At 34.7% G+C, this 22200-nt stretch overlaps 1 protein-coding gene across 2 annotated transcripts; it reads right to left on the reverse strand.

Moving 5' to 3' along the window:
• Nucleotides 1-1127: 1127 nt before the first annotated feature.
• Nucleotides 1128-17279, reverse strand: LOC107659568 (ral guanine nucleotide dissociation stimulator-like 1). Of its 2 annotated transcripts, none has more exons than XM_016448564.1 (17): nucleotides 16954-17279; nucleotides 12734-13008; nucleotides 11739-11783; nucleotides 11301-11470; nucleotides 10333-10457; nucleotides 10042-10248; nucleotides 9782-9885; nucleotides 8387-8471; nucleotides 7544-7615; nucleotides 7360-7446; nucleotides 6099-6131; nucleotides 5614-5735; nucleotides 5151-5243; nucleotides 4922-5045; nucleotides 3221-3505; nucleotides 1681-1795; nucleotides 1128-1515 (listed from the first exon to the last, which is right to left on the reverse strand). In XM_016448564.1, exons 1-17 carry the CDS (start codon nucleotides 16975-16977, stop codon nucleotides 1370-1372), a joined length of 2112 nt encoding a protein of 703 aa, XP_016304050.1. In that variant the 5' UTR covers nucleotides 16978-17279; the 3' UTR covers nucleotides 1128-1369. The 2 variants fall into 2 exon arrangements, with proteins under 2 accessions (XP_016304050.1, XP_016304049.1); XM_016448563.1 differs by having other exon boundaries at nucleotides 4916-5045.
• Nucleotides 17280-22200: the final 4921 nt, after the last annotated feature.

Here is a 22200-nt window from a genome sequence, read left to right on the forward strand (position 1 = left end):
GGCTGTCTCATTATGACAGGCAGAGAATGAGAGCTGAAGGTCATTGAGAAACTTTGCTTCATCCCATTATCGCTGCACTGAATGTGAGGAATTCAAGAAGGTGCAGTCTTTGTTATCTGTCTCTTGTCACTTAAAACAATTTAAAGCGCCTGGGTTATGAGTTCATGAAACTGAACCCGTGATATTTGTCTTTCCACTGAAGAGCCCTACAGTCAACATCATTGATGCTATTTACTTACTTCATGTTCCTAGTTTTATCATGCATGGTTCATTAGTGCGTGCTATTCTAAGGAAACAAACTGTTCATCAAAATGTAATAATGTCACCTAGCCCTGATATTTCAACATTTCACAATCCAATTAAATGCATGCTTATAGTAATACATAACCCAAAAATAAAAATTTGTTAAAATGTTTTTCATCTTCAAGCCATCAAAGATATAGATGAGTTTGTTTCTTCATCAGAACAGATTCATAGAAATGTAGCATTATATCACTTGCTCACCAATGGATGCTCTGCAGTGAATGGGTGCCGTCAGAATGAGAGTCCAAACAGCTGATAAAAACATCACAATCCACAAGTAATCTACGACTCCAGTTCATCAATTAACATCTTGAAAAGTGAAAAGCTGTGTGTTTGTAATAAACAAATCCATCATTAACACATTTTAACTTTAAACAGCCACTTCTGGCCAAGATACGAGTCAATAAATAACACTTATTCCAGTGAAATAGTCCATCCCCTGTAGTCCTCTCACATCAAAAATCCACAGACATATTTGTTTAGAAATGTTTTGGACTGCTTTTTTGCTTTTAAACAGTGCTTGAACTGTGCATATTTCTCTCCTGATTCAGACAATATAACTTTTCCAGTGCAAAATTATGGATAGAGGACTCGCATTTTAGCCAGTAGCAACAGTTCAAAATTTAAAGTTTAAAAAGTTTAAAAAAGAAAATTAACTGATGGACTGGAGTGGTGTGGATTATTGTGATGTTTTTATCAGCTGTTTGGACTCTCATTCTGACGGCACCCATTCACTGCAGAGGATCCACTGGTGAGCAACTGATGTAATGTTCAGTTTCTCCAATTGTTCTGATGAAGAGACAAACTCATTTACTTTTTTGATGACCTGAGGGTGAGTAAATGTTCATTTTTGGTTGAACTATTCCTTTGAAGCTCATTAACTAAGTATCCTGTTTCACCCAGAAATATAGCTTGCAAATGCTGTTGAAGAATGCCGTTTTTATTCTTTAAATGACTTGTTTTCAATCTCAGACATCTCCATTTGTGTCTGGATGACATGTCTTGACAGTTTTCAATAACTGTTGCATTAAATATGATTCCTCCAGAATCAACGCTGAATTCGCTGTTATTTTGTGGCTCGTCCTGATGACAGTGAAACAGAGCGTATGAGCTGTTTCCGCTGGCCTTTTGGGCATCGACGTAGAACAAAGTCGTAGTTGGCTGATGTAGACATGGCATAATATACGTTGGCCTTTTCTGGAATATGCAACTCTACAACAAAAATATGCATAAGAATTATAAACATTGCATATGTGCATCATTTTTAATAAACAATATAAGATTAACCTTACATTCATAGATTTAATTTAAAAATATGGGTTTCAGAACTTCCTCTAATTTAGTAATGACACATTTGTTTAAATGAGTTTTCAGTACCTCTGCCTTGGGCCAGAACTTGTACGAGGGTGAAGTCCTGCTCACTAACATCCTCCAGGTTGTGTTTTTGCAGAGCTCTCTGGATCACCTGGGCCGTCTTATCCTGACTGGTCAACTGTGCAAGAAATCATGAAAAAAAAGCAAGTTGAGAAAGAACAGAAACCATCCAGTTTTTGATAAATATTTACAGAAACTTAAGAAATTAAAGAAATATTCCACAATCTTTAGTAGTTGATATTCAGCAGAGGAGGATATGAATGTTTACTCAAAGAATAGGTTTTGAATGATGATCCTCACTGAATCGTATGAAGAGTTAGATTTATATTTAACAAACAACAACCTTTTATACAGCTTGTTGATTATGCATTTGATGATAATGATGATGATTAAGTAGCAAATAAAGAAGGTGCTAAATTGCACCTGTAAATAGCATGAATGCATTTTCTTAGGCTGCGTAATGACTAGATGAATAAAATTAATAATTTAGATAGTATCTAAAAGAAAATTTCCTGTTTGGTTTTGGCAGAACATTTGTAATGGTGTGAAAAGCAATCTCTATGATAGTTTGTTTCCATTAAGATACCCAAAACAGCTGTTTTTTTCTTTCATAATATCAAACTACTGAGATCCAAGAGGTGTTTTTTTTTTTTAATCTAAAATAACATTTTAAAACACTCACAAAACCAGGTCACAGATTTTGAAACATATTATCAATCTTTTATACTTAGATCTATATAAAACTGGCCAGTTCGTGCATTCATTTTTATTATTTTTATTATATATTTACATATAATAAACATAATAATAATCATACAATTATATATCAAGCTAGTCAGATATCAGAGATGCAGGAATTACTCATTATTATTTTTATAATATATCATCATTATTATTATTAATTAATTCAATTATTAATTTAATTAATTGTGTATGTATATACAAACTATTAAAAATGATGTCAAACCATAATGATGCTAGAGATGCAAGAATACATTATTAATATTATTATTGTCATTATTATTTTTAAAATGTGTGTGTATATATATTCAATTATTCAATTAATAATTTCATTAATTAAATAATTGTTTACGCATACACACACACACACATATATATACATACATTATATATATATATATATATACAGTGGGTACGGAAAGTATTCAGACCCCCTTCAATTTTTCACTCTTTGTTATATTGCAGCCATTTGCTAAAATCATTTAAGTTAATTTTTTTTCCTCATTAATGTACACACAGCACCCCATATTGACAGAAAAACACAGAATTGTTGACATTTTTGCAGATTTATTAAAAAAGAAAAACTGAAATATCACATGGTCCTAAGTATTCAGACCCTTTGCTGTGACACTCATATATTTAACTCCACATATACATATAATTAAATAATTGTATAAATATATATAATATAGATGCTGTACAATATGTATTATCACATGTATTGTACAAAATCTATAGTTAGTTACGACTTATTAAATGAGAAAAGCTGTCCTAAAAAATGCCGTTCCTGTCCCATACTCACCAGTATGCTCTTGTACATGTTTCCATTGTTGCAGAACTCCACGCTGATCCTGATGATGCACGAGTCGTCCACCTGTCTGTTGTAGAAGGGCAGGGAGGTCATAGAGACCGAGCGCTTGTGAGAGGAGACCAGGTGAGGGTCAGCTGACGCTGAAGAGGAGGAGGAGGAAGATGGATTCAGGTTGAGGTCCTGCTGAGAGCTGGAGGATGAACTAGACATGGTGGCGGAATCAGGAGAGGAAGACGAGGGAAAAGCCTTAGTGTTCTGACCACAGCTGGAAAGAGACTAGAGATGAGAGGAGACAGTCACATTTTAGAGACATTTTTAACAAAACAACATCAGCAGGAACCATCACAATAATTTTCAAGTGTGACGCAACAGTACTGGTACAAATAGATTTGGATGATTAGATATAGATAAAAACAATTCCAGGTGACTTAACTTTGTGAGAGATAATGTAGAGTTGAACTGTCATTATAATGACTGAATGATAAAATGACATCAGTTTTGTTGATTTGAGCTTAAATTATTTTATTATGCGAGAAGAATGAAAGCATATGGAACTAGCTTCATATAAAATAGAGGATGCTGCTGAATGCACTAAGGTTATGGGTTCAATCTTGTTCAAATGTAGCCTCAGTGCATATAGCATGAATGCATTAATGTAATGTTGTGAAAGAGCATTCAACATTTTATTAAAACTTTTCAAAACTGAACAGCAGCTTCAAACGATGGAAGCGATTAGGACAAAAATGTCCAAGAATTTGAAGCATTCAAGTGCTGACGTCTGTCTGTCCCTGAATACGGTGCAGAGGGCATGACTCCTGACACAAAGCACGCTTTTTTAATGCTGTGCTTGAGTCATGGCAGCGACGTAAACACGAGCGATGGGATATTAAAAACAAGGACAGAAGCTTTAGTAATGATGTCAAAGTCCTTAGAAGTGAACAGTGATAATATCTCCATGACCTTAAAAGACATAAAATGGCTCTTATGCACACCAAGGCATTTGCTTGATGAAAAATACAGTAAAAACTGTAATATTGTGGAGCATTATCACAATTGAAAAGAACTCTATTTGAATATATTTTAAAACGTAATTTATTGCTGTGATCAAAGCTGAATTTTCAGCATCATTACTCCTTTCTTCAGTGTTGCATGATCCTTCAGAAATCATTCGAATATGCTGATTTGTTGCTCAAGAAACATTCATTCATATCTAAATATGAAAAGAGGTGTATTAAAACTACATTTATTAGGAATAAAAAAGTGAAAGTCCCTACTGATGACTAAATCCACTAAATGAAACTGTCTAAATGAATAAATGTAAATGTGTATGTTCACACACAAGGGGGGAAGTCGTGGCCCAATGGTTAGAGAGTCGGACTCGTAACCTAAAGGTTGCGAGTTCGAGTCTTGTACTGGCAGGGATTGTAGGTGGGGGGAGTGAATGTACAGCACTCTCTCCCACCTTCAATACCACGACTGAGGTGCCCTTGAGCAAGGCACCGAACCCCCAACTGCTCCCCGGGCGCCGCAGCATAAATGGCTGCCCACTGCTCCAGGTGTGTGTTCACGGTGTGTGTGTGTTCACTGCTGTGTGTGCGCACTTTGGATGGGTAAATGCAGAGCACTAATTCCTAGTATGGGTAACCATACTTGGCCACATGTCACGTCACTCACTCACTCACTCACAAGTACCGGTGATATAAAAGACGCTGATTGAGAAGCGGATATTTCCTCAATTTCAGAGCCGCTGGATCCTGCCGAGGACACACTGATCTGGTCTGCGTTCTGTTTGGACCCCTCGTTCCCTGACAAGAGCCTGCAAACAGATTTCTCCTATATTATGCTAATAAAAGCTTGCAGCTGACAGGACAGTTGCAGCAAACTTAAGTTAAAATGGTGTTTAAGCTGAACTTATACTCACGATGAGAGCTTTTTGGCGAGCGTTCGGTGACCCCAACCGCTGTTGGATGGAGATGTGTCATGAGGAGTCTCCAGCTGTCTGGAAAATTCATAGCTGAGGACAGGGAGACATAAGTACAATTAAAATCTAGGAAAAGGAGTAATGTCATGCCAGATTTTGGAGGGAATCTCTTTAAAGTTATAAAATTATTTGTAAAACTTCAGGCTGTAAAATACTTCAACTTCAGATTTCTATTATTTTTTTATTTATTAATTCATGAATTTAATTTATTGATTTAATTTTTTATATTTGAAATATTTGATATTTGTATTTTATTTTATATTTTATTTATTTTGATTTATTTTACAATTTTTAAGACTGTTTTGTTCTGTTATGTAAGATTACACTTCATTCTGTTGTTTTCCATTTTGTGTCTGTTTATATTTATATTATTACAAATTATATTATATTTTTGTAGTCTCACCTCTCCTGATCCGACAGCAGTTTCTGACTCTGTAGCCAGGCAGCGATCTGAGGATGATGAGGTAAAACATACTGGGAACACAAGGCCTGCAGCTGACGGATCTGCCTTAAAATCTCATATTCCTGCAAAACAGTGCGAGTAATTCCCATGAAACGAAGAGGCAAAGCAGCAACATAGAGCAAAAGATTAAAGAGGAATACAAGGAACAAAGCCACGACTGTTACGTAACACACCCTGCACAAATAATCAGTCATGAGATTAATATCAGTGTGCGCCTTCAGAAGAAGAGAGTGCTCTGTAAACATAAGGCTATCTCTACGGCGCCAACATCAAACCGCCACTCTACAGAGGACTTCATATTTGTTCAGAATGGGCTCTTTAAGATCACACCAAATCTATAGCAACAACAACATCTGGACAAAGATGGCTCACTTTGGGTACATTTAATTAGACAGTTAAGAAGATAAACAAAGATAAGTACTCACCCGTCTCCTCTTTTCAAAATTAATGAGGCCACCCTGTTAATAGTATTAACAGAAATAAATCAAAATGATACATAATGACAATTCTGCATGTGCAACCAAATGAAAAATGGATATAAAAATAATTAATTTACATTTTCAAAAGAAAATATGACTGATGCAAACATCAAGGTGTTGCTAGGTGTCTGCTATTGTTTTTTTCCCTTAGTTGCTATGCAGTTGCTAGGGTGTTCTGGCTGGTCACTAGAGCGTTGCTAGGGTTTTGGGCATGATATTTAGGCACATTCTAATGCAGCTACTATGATGTTCTGAATGGTTTTTAGCATATTTTCTTCAAGAGTAGTCTGAGTGTTACTAGGGTGTTGCTAAGGTGTTGCTAGGGAGTTCTGGCTGGTCGCTAGAGAGTTGCCAGGGTGGTGGTGTGCATGATTTTTGAGCATATTGTAAAGCAGCTACTATGATGTTCTGAGTGGCTTTTAGCACATTTTCTTCTAGAGTGGTCTGAGTGTTGCTAGGGTGTTGCTAAGGTGTTGCTTGGGAGTTCTGGCTGGTCATTGGAACATTGCTAGGGTGGCAGTGTGCATAACTTTTGAGCATATTGTAATGCAGCTACTATGATGTTCAGAGTGGCTTTAACACATTTTCTTCTAGTGTTGCTAGGGCGTTGCTAAGGTGTTGCTACGATGATCTGAATGGTCACTAGGATGTTTCTAAATGGTTGCAATACAGTTGCTAGGGTGTTCCATGTGTTTTTAACACACAATAATATGGCTGTTTGGGTGTTCTGAGTGTTTTTAGCGCATGCTCTGCTAGGGGTATTCAGTCTAGTAAAGGCATTCTGAGTGTTGCTGGGATGTTGCTAGGGTGTTCTGTATGTTTTAAGCACACAATATTGTAGCTATTAGGGTTCTCTGAGTGTGTTTCAGCACATTCTCTGCTAGAGGTATTTTGAGTGCTGCTAGGGCCTTACTAGGCTGTTGCTAAGGTGTTGCTAGGGTGTTGAAACCCTGTTCTGGACAGCCATTAAGACATTTTTAAGTGGCTGCAAGGTAGCTACTGTGGTGTTCTGTTGATTTCAGTGCCCAATTACGTGGCTGCTATAGTGTTTAGGGTGTATTTAGGGCATTCTGTGCTAGTGTATGGTTACTAGGGAGTTGCTAGGTGTTTGCTAAGCAATGAAAATGTAATATGTTGCATGAGCATCACTAACAAAGGCAAGCACTCAGTCATTTCTAAACAAATATGATTCTGATTCCAGCCTCACCTCCACAGTGTCCGGTAGGGCAGTGTCCAGCATGGTCAGCACTGTAAGGTATGTCCCCAGATATGGAACCGTCCCTCCAGCTGAGCTCTGTAAGAAATCACTCTGCTGTTAATCACCTGAACAGCATCACTCAAAAACAATGATTATTAAACAGAAAAAGAGTGCCATATGTCATCATCTTCACCATCTGTTTCGTTAGAGGGCATCTCTTGGATGTTTTTGTGGTAGTGTTATCCATGTCAGTTTGACTCCCATCCTAAAATATGTGAGAAATAGCATGTAGTCAAACTAAGAGGTGACACTCTAATAATGATAAAAATACATAGCATAAACAAATACTAGGTAAAACAGTCAAAACTGAGCCCTTTGTTTTTTGTTCATCGATCATAAGAACAATGCTTTCATGTGAACTCTGAGATCAGGTCATTGCTCTGATAATCTCAGCACACTCTGGTCGAACAGAGAAGTCCGTTTTAGACAAACATCACCTGTGTCTCAGTCCATAATATCATAAGTGGATTAAGAGAGAAAAGAACTCCAAATGTGAGATCAAATGTCTTCCACTTGAAATTGCAAAAGAACGCTAAATTAAATTCACATGTCGCTCGAACTGATTTCAAAAACCTGGATAAAGACAGCAAAGTCTATCAAGGCATATTGATTTGTGTGATCTTTTCATCAGGTAGCACAATGTCCCAGTGCTGTTATTGTTAACTAAATCTATTCATTTTTGTAAATGAAATAAAGCTGAAATAAATATTATATTAAAAACTTGGAAATGTTGCCTTGTGAACCAACTGAAGTAAAGAGGTTTAAGCTGAAGTACTAAAATTATTAAACTGAAATAAATTATACAAAAAAAAAAACACTAATAAAATTGACAAATGCACGTTACAAAATTACTAAAAATTAAATTGAAAACTGAAAATGTAAAAATGAAAGCTAATTCAAAAATGGTAAAATATTTATAAAAACTATGATAGTATATAAACAATACTGAAATAACACTGATGTGTTCGTAGCTTACATCCACAAAGATTTCTCGGCTGGTCAGAACACAGTTCTCATCTGGGAACGTTTCACACAGGTTCTGAAAGACAGACATGGCCTCTCTGGAGATACAGAATCAGAGGTTTACAACAAAATATGGCTTAACCTTAATGTTTTCAGCCAATGGCTCAGGTTTTCTATTAAGCCGTTGGAAAAAAAACTATATAGAGAACAAAACCAGCTATACGAGACCAGTGTTGGGAAGGTTACTTTGGAAATGTAATAGGTTACAGATTTCAAGTTACCCTTTTTAAAATGTAATAAGACGTGTAACTATTTCAATTACTTTATTAAAGTAACTGATCAGATTTGATGACTTTTCCACTACTTTTCTAAATTTCTAACAAATGTTTTTAACTGTTAATCACTTTCAAACATTTAAAGCAGTCCGGGTTAACCTTACAGTAGCACTTACCGTAGACTTTCAAAATCCTTCATCACTTGAATTAAGATTGTAATGATTTCATTTTAAATCACAGCCACTACAAAATCAAACTTTAGCACCTCTTTTTACTGTGAGATCATTCTGAGGTTACATACAGATTTAAAATCATAATAGCTTTTGAAATCAAATCATGACATAGCTATGACAGGCATCTAACATTGCTTTGGAAAAAACAGTTGATCTTAAAAATTAAAGTATATAACTTAAATAGGAAATCAAACAGAACTAAATGAGCATGTGTCCTAAACTCCTGAACCCTGTGCCATATTTTAGAGCAGTCAATGCAATTTGGGAAAGAACTCAATTAAATCTGTATGTGTGTGTGAAAATATTCAGATGTAACCCCCTTTTTAATTGTTAACATTTTCATAAGTAACTGTAATTACACATTATTTCTCAGTAACTGTAAGAGACTACAGTTACATTTATTTTGTAATTACACTGAACAAAATTATAAACGCAACACTTTTGTTTTTGCCCCCATTTTTCATGAGCTGAACTCAAAGATCTAAGACTTTTTCTATGTACACAAAAGGCAACAATCGGTTTGCATAACCAAAGAATTTCTGCACATTTTAGAGTGGCCTTTTATTGTGGCCAGCCTAAGGCACACCTGTGCAATAATCATGCCGTCTAATCAGCATCTTGATATGCCACACCTGTGAGGTGGATGGATTATCTCGGCAAAGGAGAAGTGCTCACTAACACAGATTTGTGAACAATATTTGAGAGAAATAGGCCTTTTGTGTACATAGAAAAAAGTCTTAGATCTTTGAGTTCAGCTCATGAAAAATGGGGGCAAAAACAAAAGTGTTGCGTTTATAATTTTGTTCAGTGTAAATTACATAATTCTGTGACATATAACTAGTTACTCCCCAACACTGACTATAGCGACTATAAAAGCCCATAAGATTTGTGTATCTGTACCTGCTGACAGCAGCCCATGTCTTCCTTAGTCTATAGATGGGGTTGGACTGAAGCGCAGACAAAATGGCCTTAACAGAAGAGAAATTCTTCAGCTCTCTGCACACCTGCGTGAAAAGAAAAGTCATTCTTTAACACAGTTTTTCACATGATCTTTGAAAGAGTCTTTAAAAAGACTAAATAATCTCACAGGGATAGCACGAGAGTGACTTTGAAACACTGAAGATCATTTAAACCTACAGCTGTCTCTAAAAAGAGCGAACCTGTGCAATCCGAACCCATTTCTCAATGACTCTGGCTCTTTGCGTGACAGACGACGAGGATCGAAGCAGAGAAGTGATGACCCAGTTGGTGACTGCATTGAACTGGGCGATGGTGGCCCAAATAGTGGGTGAGAGGTTCTCCTTCTTGTCCCGTTGAGACCACACACAGCCCAGACACTGGAAAGGGACCACCTTCATAAACAGGTCCTACAACATCAGGAACACCAACATTACAAGTCTATATGAACATCAGGAGTCGCACAGAGGCAAAGAATAAAAACTTGCACTCACAGCGTCCATTCGCGTGAGCTGTTCAGCAACACTCGTAACGGAGAAACCCATGAAATCTGCCAGGTTATCTGCCTCATAGACCCCTTTATTCAAGGCTGATTCTTCTATTTGATCAACTGGACCACCTGCCACAACATCAAAAGACACTGATTCAAGAGGCTAAATGTTGATCTACACACATTTTTATAGCAATAGAAAAACTTAAAATGATGTGCAAATCAAATAAAAAAAGCAATAATTCTCAATATATAATCCAATCTATCTATATAACTGAGAGAACATTATAGAATATTTGTGCATTTGTAAAAATAAAAATATGTGTACATTCAAAAATACAAATAAATAAAATGAGTTTAAACATCCATTTGTAACACTGCAGCACTAGTTGAGTAAGTGACCTGCAAAAAGAATAATATATAATATAAGGTAATATTAAATATGGTAAAAAAAAATTTTTTTTATATATATACACACTAACTAAATGTTTGGGGTCTGTAAGCTTTTTTTAATGTTTTTGAAAGATGCCTCTTATGCTCACCAAGGCTGCATTTATTTGATCAAAAATACACTAAAAACAGGAAAATTGTGAAATGCTATTACAATCTTAAATAAATGTTTTGAAGTGTAATTGATGAATAGGAGAATCAAAACGAACCGCATAAATTAAGAGTTCATTTGCAAAAACAGATAACAGATAAGTTTTTAACAATTTCCAAAAATCATGTTTTTTCATTGTGCATTCCAATTAATCTCAATCAAACTGTAGTTGGGTTATTTTGATTAAGTAAAAATAACTAACTAGCTGACACAATAAAAACATGATAACATAAAAGAACCATGATTTTTGAAAATTAAAAAAGGGAGCTATCTGGTTTTGCAAATAAACATTTTCAGCCTATAACAATAGCTGACTGATGAGCACATCAAATAAAAAAGTGATAATCCACAATAGATTATCCAACAATGACCTTCAGCCTGGAAGTTCTTAAGGAGCGTTTCATAGTGCTTGGCCAGGGGGAAGAGATCGGGGTGTCCTCTCAGCTGTAAGCACATGAGACGCAGGGACGAGTGCATGGGAGCATCCCTCAAATCATCACTGTACTCCTCCAACCACATCTGAAGCACAGTCCACAAAGAGCTGTGAGCAAACCAGGAAAGAAGAAAATATTGAAGCTGTATTTTCAAAAGTGTTTTACACAAACTGTACAAATTGACAGCACTACAGAGCCACAGTGTTTTATATAATTATATATACTGTATATATACAGTTATAATATACTGTATAGCCTATAAGACGTATGTGTATAATACACACATCAGCTTTGTAAATCAACAATGACAGTTTAGTATACTGCACATTAAAGGTTAAAGGTGACAAAAATCATATTATCAGAGTATGTTTTTACCTGTTAGGGTAATTGGTGCTGTCAAGCGCAGAGGCCAGGATGTCCCTATTAGGAAAAAAAATGAAAAAGTACAGTTCTTTACAAATACTATTTATGTATAAACATTACCAGGACTGTTTGTGTTTAATTATTTGAAGACGTCTTGTCATAGAACCGTCTCGACAAAACAGTGTAAAAAGAGACGGTAGCTATAAATCAAACTACCAAGACACACCTTTATATTTTACATGTTCAAGAAGGATATAAAGACTGATGCAGAACTGCTTAAAACCTTTATTTATTAGTACCTATCTGCATTGTTTTCCAGTAAAAAAAAATATCTAAATGACACATTTACTAGAGAAGCTTAATAAATAAATGCAAAAAGTGTGATAAATAAAAAGAGTGCAATAAATAAAAAATTGTGCAACAAATAAATAAATAAAGTGTGATAAATAAATAAAGTGTAATAAATAAAAATAGTGCAATAAATAAAAAAGAGTGTAACAAATAAATAAAGTGTGATAAATAAAAACAGTACAATAGTACAACACATAAATAAATAAATAAATAAATACATGTATGTAATTAGGTGTATATGGTATTGGTCTAACATCCTTCAAACTTTAAAAGTGATGCTTTTAATTTGCAAGATTTAACCAACACCCAAGGTACGAGCTGTGTTTTCAGACAAGTCTGTCATATTCTGTAATTTGTCTGGCTGATTTAATGAAGAGGCTTTTACAAACCAAGTGTTAAATCAAATATGTGAAATATATCATTAAACACTGCATAATTAATATATGCAGGGCTTCTTCAACGTCATAAAGAAGGTTGATAAGTATATAAAGCCATGAACCCTCAGAGATGACCAATGGAAACAGAGTTCAAGGAAGTGGTCAGTGATGACCTATCTTGATGTAGGGAAAAAAAAAACAACACACAAACTAGAGATAAGCAAATGCAGCTGGCCATCACAAACTCACATTTGCATGTGCACACATCTAAACACACACCTCTGGAGGAGCATCTCGATGAGTTTGTTGGAGCTAGTGAAGGTGCGATACGTGGACAGCAGTATCCTGCCATAGTCTTGCTCCTGACAGCAGGGGTCCAGAAGGTGAGAGACCAGCTTGTCCAGCGTAGCCGCTTTTAACCTGCGTACTTTACATGTTCGGTACTGAACGAAAGCCTCTGTAGGATCGGCCGACTGCTGGACCGGCTCTCTGCGCAGGGTGATCCCAAACACCGCCCCGTCTTCATGCTCCTCACCCCACTCCTGAACAGGCTCCTTTGCCACAGATACGAAAAACATTACTACTAATAATAATACTGTAGTGATAAAAAACATTACTACTAATAATAATACTGTAGTGATAAAAAAACATTACTACTAATAATAATACTGTAGTGATAAAAAACATTACTACTACTAATAGTACTGTAGTGATAAAAACATTTCTACTAATAATAATACTGTAGTGATAAAAAACATTACTACTACTAATAGTACTGTAGTGATAAAAACATTACTACTAATAATAATACTGTAGTGATAAAAAACATTACTACTACTAATAGTACTGTAGTGATAAAAACATTACTACTACTACTAATAATACTGTATTAATAATAGGCTACTGTAGTTCACCAAAAAATTAATGTTACGATTTTCTTTTTTTACTTATCTGCATTGTTCCAAATCTATACTTCTGTTTTTGTTTTGTTTTTTGTTTTGTTTTGTTGTTTGTTTTTTGTTTGCTTAGTTTTTTGTTTGGTTTGTTTTGTGTTTAGTTTAGTTTAGTTTAGTTTAGTTTAGTTTAGTTTAGTTTAGAAAAGGAGATTTTTTAAAGAATTAAAGCATTTTCATTTTTGAGGGAATTATTTGTATAATTATTTTTTAAATATATTTAGTATAATATATTAATACTAGATATTATATTTAGTATATTATATTAAATATCTGACATAAATATGTGATTAATTATGGTGAAAACATAATAGAAATAGTGACCACCAAATTACAACACCTACAGTAAAATACACACTTGTTCCAAAGTTTAAAAACTACAGTAAAAAAACAGTAATATTTGAATATATTTTAAAATGTAATTTATTCCTGTGATACAAAACTGTATTTTCAGCATCATTCCTCCAGTCTTCAGTGTCATAACTCTTCAGAAATCATTCTAATATGTCGATTTGCTGCTCAAGAAAAAAATATTTTTATCAATGTAGAAAACAGTTGTGCTGCTAAACATTTTTGTGATACATTTCTTTCTGCATTAAAAGATGAACAGAAAGCACAAAAGAACAGCATTTATTTAGAAATATTTTGCAACATTATAAATGTCCTTACCATCACTTTTAATCCATTTAATGCATTCTTGCTGGATAAAAATACTCATATGTAAATAAATAAATAAATCTTACTGACCCTAAACTTTAATATATTCTTAAATTTTAAAATCTTCATATTACAAACATTTGAGTTTAGCAAGAGACCTTAATGCAAACTATAGCATAGCACCTAAATGGATGAGCTATATTCTAAATCAAAAACACTACCCATAATGCACTATTTGTATAACAACACTGGGGACCAGCCTGTCAGCTAAAAGCAGCATGGATTTGCAAACCACAGACATGAGGACAAAGAGTCATTCTGACGAGCAGCTGATGTGACTAACATTATGGCAAGTCCACACACACACACACGCTGCTAAGAGTGGGTTATGTGCTCACCGTAAACTACTATTATGAGCTGCTGTGACACTCAAATCTATCAATTACAGCCCATTATTGCCAAGTTAAAAGGATAAACAAGGCGAGAGCTGAAGATGTGAAAACACAGGCAAGCAAAACAAGAGACTACTGTTCAAATCCAAAGTGCTTGAAAAAGGAAAAAGGAATAATAGCAGTCGCTAGGGTGTTTTGGGTGGCCAGCAAAGTTTAAAACTCTTGTTTTTAAGGCAGTGGCTATTTGAAACAGCATGTCTGCCTCATAACTACAGCTATTGTAACTCACAATCTGAATATAACATGAGTCTTTCCTGATGAATAAACAAAATGAAATGTCTTTTGATTTATTCCAGTGAACAAACACTACAGCTAATGAGAAGCTGTCCGCAGCTCGAGAGGAACAGCACTTCAGTTCAAAGGACATGCACCTGGGACCTTGTATTTTCAGCCTGGGATGCAAAACATATCGTTATACATAAAAAGCATACCATTAAAGCTGCATAATATGACAAGCACAATGATTCTGTCTCTCAAAACATCTTTAAATCATTTTATCTTGTCCTTTTTCCAAAGCATCCCCATTCTCAGTGCTCTTTCAGCTCTATATCTCCTCTAAACCGCACGTTAATGGTTACTGTAGACGCATTCATAACATTTTTCACTCGATCACACGAGGTCATGGGCGTCTGCTATTAGATAGCAGGACACGAGAGAAACTGGCTATTACTCAAGGACCAGCAAAAGAATAACGTCTGCTTTCTGATGCTCAACAAACCGTCCAGGCCATGTGTGTTGTCAGTAAAGCACAGAACTGGCACATGAGAATTTTTTCCCCTCAACAAAATAAGCTGTTCAACAAAAGCTGAACTGGAAGTGCTGCCGACTAGGTCATTTACTTTGGCTTAATGTCTGTTACCCACATTCACCAGGCCAGATCTCACAAAACAGAGGCACATGACACACAACACTGGGCACAAACTGCTGGCTGCTGCTGATTAGTTAGTTAGCACAATGAGACAAATGTGACAGAAACAAAATGGAAAACAGGTTTCACGTCAAAACAAAGTAAATTATATCGCAATGTGTCTTAAATACAGTATATTCCATAAGATACACTCAATATTATACTCTCTTTCTCTCTATATATATCATTATTTTTCTATATGCATCTAAAATGCATTATGGTCTATTGAAACAAGCAAGCAAGCAAACAAGCAAACAAACAGACAAATAAATAAATACATGTACAGAAAGATTGGGTAAAAAAATAAACTTCTGTTTTGGCAGACAAAAATTTGAATAAATCAACTGAGACAAATTATTCGGTTTTGAACTTATATTCACTTGATTCATCTAGATATTGAACTAAATATTTGCTTGAAATAAAATGGAAAACAGGTTTCATATCAAATGTTAAATAAATAAATAAAAGTTATATCGCAATGTGTCTTAAAAATATACAGTATATTCTATAAGATACACTCAATATTATACTCTCTCTCTCTCTCTCTCTCTATATATATATATACATATATATATACATATATAATTTTTAATAATAATTTAAAATGCACTATGGTCTATTAAAATAAATAAATAAATAAAATGTAAATATGTAAAGTGCAAGCAAGAGACAATTGGGAAAACATAAATCTACTGTTTTGACCAACAGAAATTACAATGAATAAATCGCATAAAATTACAACAATTTTTTTTAAACATTTTTATTTTGTTTTTTTATTTTGTTTTAGTTTTTGTGATTATGATTCTGCATTATTACTGTGGTATATGCAACTGCAATCGCACATTCTGGACTTGGCAAATGTCGATTGTCCATCTACGTATGAAATTATTGTTTATTTTGCTTTTGTCATTGTGAAGCGTCCTTGAGCTTGGGAAAGGTGCTATATAAATTAAACGTATTATTATTATTAAACTTATAAGAACTTTAATGTAATTTTATGCAACATAATATGTTTAATGTAATTTTATGTAGCACTATGTTTCATGTATTTTTTTATGTTTATGTTTATGTAAAACCACATTAGCACACACACACATTGCCTATAGCCTATACAAAAATATATTGACAAAAATTATTCACTTTTGCACTACATATTCACTTTATGCAAGATAATTTGACCAACCCCACTACTAGAAAAAAACATTTGTGGAATTGAGTTTTTGATAGCTTTTGTGACAACTTGCCCCGACGAGCTATGATTTATGACAATGTAGTTGAACACAGTAACGTCAAGCCCCTCTCTCTGCCCCACATTGAACGGCCTCGTCTGTCAGCACTGATGCATATCTGTCAGGTGCTGGGACAGCACATTTTCTGAACACGATCTCTTATTCTATTTAAAGAGCATTCAGGCCACTGCATTCAACACATACAACTCAATACATAACACACTTACATTACGCGCAACTATAAAGTAGCCTACTTGTCATTCAAAAACAGACATTAGAAATAAATAATGCATTGTCTTACCATTGTCAACTCCCATTTTCCCATTTCTACGAGGATGCCTTTATCATATAATCCTCCCCATCTTCATAAATAACCATAGAAGCCGGGAAAAACTTAGTTGCCTTGTTGAGAATAAAAGCATTTCGCTAGAAAATAAACATTTTGAGAGTTGCATATAACATTAAAGTCATTACGCTATTTATAACATCTTACAGTTCCATATAAAACACACTGTTTGAATAATAAGCGATTATCATGGATATAAAATTAAACGATTATTAGCGTGCAAATTCTCTCTAACTATCAGAAACGCCTATAAAACACACATCATGGTAGAACATCCTTGCTTTGAGGCAGACAGATCGCACTAATGTGTCGTTTCACCTGCGCTCATAAGGGCGCCGTAAAGTGGGAGGTGTTAAAGAAGGAAGCATCTCACCATTTACACTGTAAGCGACGACACAAAGCTACAACGTTGATATTATATTCAATAAGCAATATGCGAATAATTTAATGACTTTAATCGACTTTCTGACAAAGCTGCAAGGCGCAATCTGTTGCTTCCTCTCTAGCGCAAGCCATGGCTCTGTCAAGCTAAACTTTCATCTTAAATATAAAACAAAAAAACACTAAGGCTGTTTGTGATATGTACATAATGTTTTTTTTTTACATGTACAAATGTAAAATGAAGTAATAAATAACCTTACTTTCATAGATTTTGTACTGATCTAAAGGTAGCCTACCTCCTAAGGAGAACGCGAAGTTAATAATAGGCTATAATATATATTTATTTATTTTTATTTAGTCATTTAGCAGACGCTTTTATCCAAAGCGACTTACAAATGAGGACAACAGACGCAATCAATTGTACTATTAAAACAACTAAAATCAGATCCAAAACTAAAAGCTAAAACTTTATAAATACTACTTATACACATTTTAAAAATAAATAAATTAAATAAAAATGACAAATGCATACAACAAAATTTCAAAACGTAACATTTCAATGAAAAACAAAAAATAAAGCTAAAAACAATTCAAAATATTAAAGAACAAAAGGTATAAGAGTATAATAATGATTCTAACATAACACTAAGCCAAACACCAAAAAACAACTACATATGTGTATGTACAACCACACACACACATACATATATATATATATATATATATATATATATATATATAATTGGGTTGAAACAACACAGCATTTTTTAGAGTGTATCAAGATGTATATAGATAATGATAATGTTTCAACATAAAATCAATTTACATTTTTTTAAATTAATAAATAATGCAGTTGCTATATAATAAATTATATATATATATATAATATTGAACTCTAATATTATGGCATTGACAGCAGCTACTGATGTATTTTCATGAAATTTATGAAATGCATCAGTAGTTGCTATATATGCTATATTGGTTCAATGGATTTTATATAAAATTTTAATTTATATATGTGTATAAAATTTCAATAAAATGTATATTTCAAAATACACTTTGATTTTCTGTGTACCAATCATATTATGCAGGCTCTGACGGCAAATCTTATATTTTAAATATTACTTCTATATCCTCATAAACTTCAGAGCTTGAGATGAAGCGCCTGAGGGAAGGGCTTTTCTGGCTGGTGCACAATGGAGGCCAAGAGCTCAGTGTGGGTCCCGTGGGACTGGTGTGACGTGCTTACTGTCGTCACTGCCGATCATCTGATCTAGCCTACTTGCCAAATAATATTTTACACACTGGTAGAGACATGTGTGCTTCATTAGCTACTATGAGGGCAGGTGGAATTTTCCAATCTCAAATTATGTTTTATTTCAGAAGCAAACTGAAGTGAGATGAAACAAACAGTCCAGGACATAGAGGACATGGCTCTATGGTGAAAGTGATAGGACAAGCTAAGGCCACAAAACCTATCCTAATATGATGTCATTTTTGCCAAGCACACATAAGGCCTATATTCTGTGTTAATAAACAATAACTTGAAATCTGAGCTGTGGATTGAACTCTGAAAGTGTATGAGCTCTATAAAACTGGGTTTGGCTGTAACAGGAAGACATCAGCCCCTGGAGATGTGGGTATCATGGAGAAGCATTCACACGTCACTATGGGAGCTGTGCTTCTGTATTGTTGGGGAGTTCTGGCACTTTGAAAACAGTGTTACCCAAGACGGTTTGTTTTAACACCATGGTTTTTTGTAGCACAGCAGCACTTGGGAATGAGATTTTGTATTTTAGTGCTTTCCTAATATTCTAGAATGTCAGAAAAACCTTTTTTATTTCCTTGTTAGAAAGGCAAGACACCCCCATAAGAGTTCAAGACATCTTTCAACATTTAAAATATGGGAAACAAAACTTCACTATTGGATTGTGATTTTGTATTTTAGTACTTTTCTAATATTCTACTGTTTTCAGAATGGTAGAATTTTGGAGAATATTTTAATTTTCTGGTTAGACACAGACAAGCTATGACAATAACAATTCCATAAGAGTTGAAGAGATTTTACAGATTATTAAAATATAGTGAATTTGAGTCAATTTAGACTCACCCTATATTGAAATTTAGTGACGTGACATGTGGCCAAGTATGGTGACCTATGGTGAATTAGTGCTCTGCATTTACCCATCCAAAGTGCACACACACAGCAGTGAACACACACACACCGTGAACACACACCCGGAGCAGTGGGCAGCCATTTATTTGCTGCAGCACCCGGGGAGCAGTTGGGGGTTCGGTGCTTTGCTCAAGGGCACCTCAGTCGTGGTATTGAAGGTGGGAGAGAGTGCTGTACATTCACTCCCCCCACCCACAATCCCTGCTGGTACGAGACTCGAACCCGCAACCTTTGGGTTACGAGTCCGACTCTCTAACCATTAGGCCACGACTTCCCCCACGATTGCTCCAATTGTTGTCGACATGAATTGAAATTGACAAAGTAAACCAAAATGCCATTAGAATCAGCATATGAAGCAAGTTTAAACAATAAAAAGTGAGAAAAAAGTGAAAAGTTTAAACAATACCGCCAGAGATTAAGTTTAACGTGCTAAACTTAAAGGAATAGTTCACCCAAACATGAAAAACTTGCTGAAAAATTTACTCATCCTCAGACCATTCCAGATGTAGATGAGTTTGTTTCTTTATCAGAAGAGATTTGGAGAAATGTAGCATTACATCACTTGCTCATCAATGGATCATCTGCAGTAAATGGGTGCCGTCAGAATGAGAGTCCAAACAGCTTAGGTGAACTATTCCTTTAAAGACCGTGTTTGTATGCTATGTCACCGTACATTTAAACTACTATATATTTATTTGTAGTATTTTTAGACAATGTATAGTAGTCAGTTATATGGCAAAATGTGACCCTGGACCACAAAACCAGTCATAAGGGTACATTTTTCGAAATTGAGATTTATACATCACCTGAAATCTGAATAAATAAGCTTTCCATTGATGTATGGTTTGTTAGGACAGGACAATATTTGGCCGAGATACAACTATTTGAAAATCTGGAATCTGAGGGTGCAAAAAAATCCAAATATTGAGAAAATCGCCTTTAAAGTTGTCCAAATTAAGTTCTTAGCAATGCATGATATTACTAATACAAAATTAAGTTTTAATATATTCACAGTAGGCAATTTACAAAATATCTTCATGGAACATGATCTTTACTAAATATACCCCAGTGACTTAAGACTGGTTTTGTGCTCCAGGGTCACATATGTCTTGAAATTGGAAAACAAGACATGTAGAGAAACTGTAGTATATTATGAAGTAATCATGAAATGATTTTACATTATTTAGCCCTATGAAAAAGGCTAAAGTAAAATATTTCTCCATGAGAAATACTCATATCAAGAGAAAACTCATCTTTAACACATAATTTCTTTAAAAGTGAGTTAAAAGGCAACTGGCTTATAGCCACAGATCTGCGCTAGTTTGGAGCTCCTGCAAAAAATAGATTGACTTCTGTATATTTGGTCAACAACGCCACCTTGTGGGTGACTGAAAATGTTAAAGTTTTATCCAAGTAACTAGATAAAAAATAAAAATGTTGCGCTACAAACCAGTGCGTTTAGGAATAAAATAATAAATTGAAATAATATGATACGAAATACCAGTCTGCAGTATACGGGCTGTTTTTGTACAAATAAAATTAAAAGTAAGCGGATGACACGGACGTCTCGCGCATTCAATTTACAAATACGTTAAACTTAAAAAGGTGGATCTCTATTAAGCTATTAAAATTGAACACACTTGCTAAAATACGCATTTCATGTAAACCTTAATTCTTGTTTTTATATTTAAGAGCGAAACTTATCACTGATCTCCTCCGTCCTCAGTGTCTCACGAAAAAAAGTTACACCAATTTAAAGTCTAATAAAGAAATTGTACACGAGTATAGTAGAAAATTCTTTATTTACCATTTATTGAGGTGTACCAACATGTAACAAAACACTTAAAACACTGAATAGTCACGAACACGGTTAAAGGCAAGAAGTCTAACCGTTTTACCTACATGCAGACACTTATGTACACAGGGCCATGAACTGGAAATGAACGGATAATAAAAGTAATAATACATCTAAACATAGTTTCTACGGTCGATTCTGCTCACATATTGGCAAAGAAAACGTTTTTCTACAATCCTGTCCTACAGCACAATGGACAACACTGCACTGTGTTTTTATATAGCTCATCAATGGATCATCTGCAGTAAATGGGTGCCGTCAGAATGAGAGTCCAAACAGCTTAGGTGAACTATTCCTTTAAAGACCGTGTTTGTATGCTATGTCACCGTACATTTAAACTACTATATATTTATTTGTAGTATTTTTAGACAATGTATAGTAGTCAGTTATATGGCAAAATGTGACCCTGGACCACAAAACCAGTCATAAGGGTACATTTTTCGAAATTGAGATTTATACATCACCTGAAATCTGAATAAATAAGCTTTCCATTGATGTATGGTTTGTTAGGACAGGACAATATTTGGCCGAGATACAACTATTTGAAAATCTGGAATCTGAGGGTGCAAAAAAATCCAAATATTGAGAAAATCGCCTTTAAAGTTGTCCAAATTAAGTTCTTAGCAATGCATGATATTACTAATACAAAATTAAGTTTTAATATATTCACAGTAGGCAATTTACAAAATATCTTCATGGAACATGATCTTTACTAAATATACCCCAGTGACTTAAGACTGGTTTTGTGCTCCAGGGTCACATATGTCTTGAAATTGGAAAACAAGACATG

This window comes from Sinocyclocheilus anshuiensis, unplaced genomic scaffold (genome assembly GCF_001515605.1).
Source record: "Sinocyclocheilus anshuiensis isolate Anshui unplaced genomic scaffold, SAMN03320099.WGS_v1.1 scaffold1277, whole genome shotgun sequence".
Classification (NCBI taxonomy): domain Eukaryota; kingdom Metazoa; phylum Chordata; class Actinopteri; order Cypriniformes; family Cyprinidae; genus Sinocyclocheilus; species Sinocyclocheilus anshuiensis.

What these genes read in the sequence shown, in the direction of transcription:
- LOC107659568 (XM_016448563.1), bottom strand. Translation starts at nt 16,977, where the DNA reads ATGGGAAAATGGGAGTTGACAATG. An exon ending in AGCACCAATTACCCTAACAG is followed by an intron (nt 11,471 to 11,738) that starts GTAAAAACATAC and finishes GTTTGCTCACAG; the next exon opens with CTCTTTGTGGACTGTGCTTC. An exon ending in ACATGTACAAGAGCATACTG is followed by an intron (nt 1,796 to 3,220) that starts GTGAGTATGGGA and finishes TTTCTTGCACAG; the next exon opens with TTGACCAGTCAGGATAAGAC.